The sequence below is a fragment of the Condylura cristata genome, unplaced genomic scaffold, assembly GCF_000260355.1.
Source record: "Condylura cristata isolate star-nosed mole 26May11 unplaced genomic scaffold, ConCri1.0 scaffold00050, whole genome shotgun sequence".
NCBI lineage: Eukaryota > Metazoa > Chordata > Mammalia > Eulipotyphla > Talpidae > Condylura > Condylura cristata.
Window position 1 is genome coordinate 1,420,617 of NW_004567151.1, and position 2,398 is coordinate 1,423,014.

The window sequence follows — 2,398 nt, forward strand, 5'->3', positions numbered from 1 at the left end:
GGGACACGGGTTCCTTGCTGGTGGCCAGTGCCGAGACGGAGGCGGCTGGGCCGAGGAGCCGAGAGGGAGCTGAGCACAGGGGCCATCTGGCACTCGAGCGGGGTGGACAGACGGGGCCGCACGGGGCCGGTGACCCCGGCCCCACCGCGCAGGGGGTGGGGCAGGGCGGCGGCAGCCTGGGGACTGGCATCACTGCCCGTCTGGGAGCCCTGGCATGTTCACCCGCCCCGCAGGCCCGGTTTCCGGGGCTCTGCTTCCGGCCTGCTGGGCTCACCCAGGCCAGGTCTGCAGGTCACGTGCTGGAAGCCTTGGGGGGCGGGGCAGCCCCCCCTCCCCCGGCACTGAGCAGGCAGAAACTCTCTGGTGGAAGCGGCTGTTTGTTTTTCTAAAAGCCACCGCTTCTTGCAAAGGAATGTCCTTCCTGTGAAGCTGCCAGGGTCAGCCCCGGTATGCAAGGCTGGGCCCCGAGAATTCTCCGTTGTGGGGGGCTGTGCAGGCCCCAGGACGCAGAGAGTGGCAGGAGGGTGGCAGGCCCCAGGACGTGGAGACAGCCTGCAGCTGCCACAAATAACTTAAAAAATGTTTCCAGAAATTGCCGAAGGCCCCTCAAAGGGAAGCAGCCCCCTCCAAAGGCCTGACCTGGGTCCAGCCCAGGGGACCTCCCGGCAGGCCCTGCCAGCCGCCTCCCCGCACCCCAGCTGCAGGCGGGTGGCAGCCAGAGGCCCCGGCCCCTCCTCGGCCCCTCTCCTGCAGACCTGAGGTCACCTCCTCTTCCCATCCCCACTGCTCCCCTTAGGCCCCCCGGGGACCCCAGAACCCCACTGCCCTAGAGAGAAGGTGGACTGGGGGAGAAGCCCAGCAGCTGGGGTACCGCGTGGTGCTTGGGCACTGGCGCCCCGGGACCCCTCCCAGGCGGAGGGCAAGGAAGGCGGCCGTTACCGCGGGAATGGCTGGGTGGTTTTATTCGATCGGGGGGCCCAGAACCTCAGAACTCGTCCTTGAGATCGAAGTGGGGCTGGTCCTCTGGCTTGAAGTCCAGGTTGGGGCTGCCGTCCGCGTTGAGAATCCGCCGGGCCGTGTAGCCCACGATGGGGTACTTGGCTTTGTAGACGCTGGTGAAGACGTGGTCCAGGGCCCGCTGCTCCTCGGCCGTGAGGCCCGTCTGGGAGAAAGCCCGAGTGTGGGTGGGAGGGGCTGGCCAGCGGGGTGCCTCGCCCCACCCCGCCTCACGGCCCACCCAGGCGGCGCGGAGAGGAAAATGAACTCCCGGGCAGAGTGACAATGGTCTTTGAAAGAGATGACCCGTCCTGGGGCGAGAGGGGGCGCACCCCCTTTCCCGATGACCCCATGAAATCCCCTGCACCGCCCACTGCACATCGCACCCTCCCCCCTCCAACGCTCAACTCCCGCTGCCTCTGTCTTAAGTCTGACGCTTGGTGCTCAGCTGGGGTGACCGCCAGCCTTCGCCCGACAGCGCCCGGACCCTGAAATCGTTCTGTTCGTACTGATTTCGCCCTCATGGTAAAGTGAGTGTGGGGTGACCCTGCTCCCCCACTCCCGTCATGGGGAGCTGGGCCAGTCGGGTGCGGCCCGGGGGTGGGGTTCCAGCAGGCTCACAGTGTCGTGCGTGAGGTCTGCAGGGTCCAGGGACATCTTGGCCACCCCTCTGGTGGAGTCCTTCCCCGCCAAGGCGTTGTAGGGGGCTCCTCGTCCGTAAAACTCTGCAGCGGGGAGAAGGAGGTGCGAGTGTGACACACACCCCCCACCCCCGGCCGGGGGGGCAGGGCCCGTCTGGTGGGGAGGGGGCGGGGTTTGGGCTTCCTGACAACTGTGTTTGAGGTCACAAGGACCCCCCAGGACATCGCTTGTACCCTAGAGCGGCACTCAAGTTTTCTAGCATATTCCGCGCTCCCCAGTTCCACCAAGCAACCCTGGCCCTCGCTGCTCCACCCAGTGGGAGCCATCAGGTGGCCGTGGGCAGCAGGGGAGCTCTGGAGCCCAGCGTGACACGGGCAGGCCGAGAAGGGCGGGCCCCTCACCTTCCTCCACCTCCAGAGCCCACTCTGGCCCCAGCACCCCGAGAACAAGCATTCTCCGCGCGAGCTGCTCACCCTTTCCAGAAGTGACGTCGAACACCACCCCCTTCACGGCCATGTAGATGGGCTGGTCCTCCTAGGAGCGGGAGGTGCTGGTGAAGGCAGAGCCCGCGGCCCCCAGGGGGCCGGCAGCCCCCCAACGCCGCCGCCATCACGCACAGGCCAAGCCTGCAGAACAAGAGACCACGCCAAGGCCAGGACGAGGCCCCGTCTACCCACTGACCCGGTCCAAATCCTTTCACCTGCTCAGCGCGCTCCGCTCTCCGGCAAAGGGGCGATTAGTTACGCGGCGTCACTAGGTC

General features: G+C 67.0%; 1 protein-coding gene across 1 annotated transcript; it reads right to left on the minus strand.

Moving 5' to 3' along the window:
• Positions 1–945: 945 nt before the first annotated feature.
• On the minus strand, positions 946–2,374 carry NENF (neudesin neurotrophic factor; the record flags this gene model as incomplete). Its single annotated transcript, XM_012734215.1, has 4 exons — positions 946–1,162; positions 1,618–1,721; positions 2,112–2,172; positions 2,339–2,374. Coding segments are annotated over 4 exons (378 nt in total), but the record flags the coding sequence as incomplete, so codon positions are not given.
• Positions 2,375–2,398: the final 24 nt, after the last annotated feature.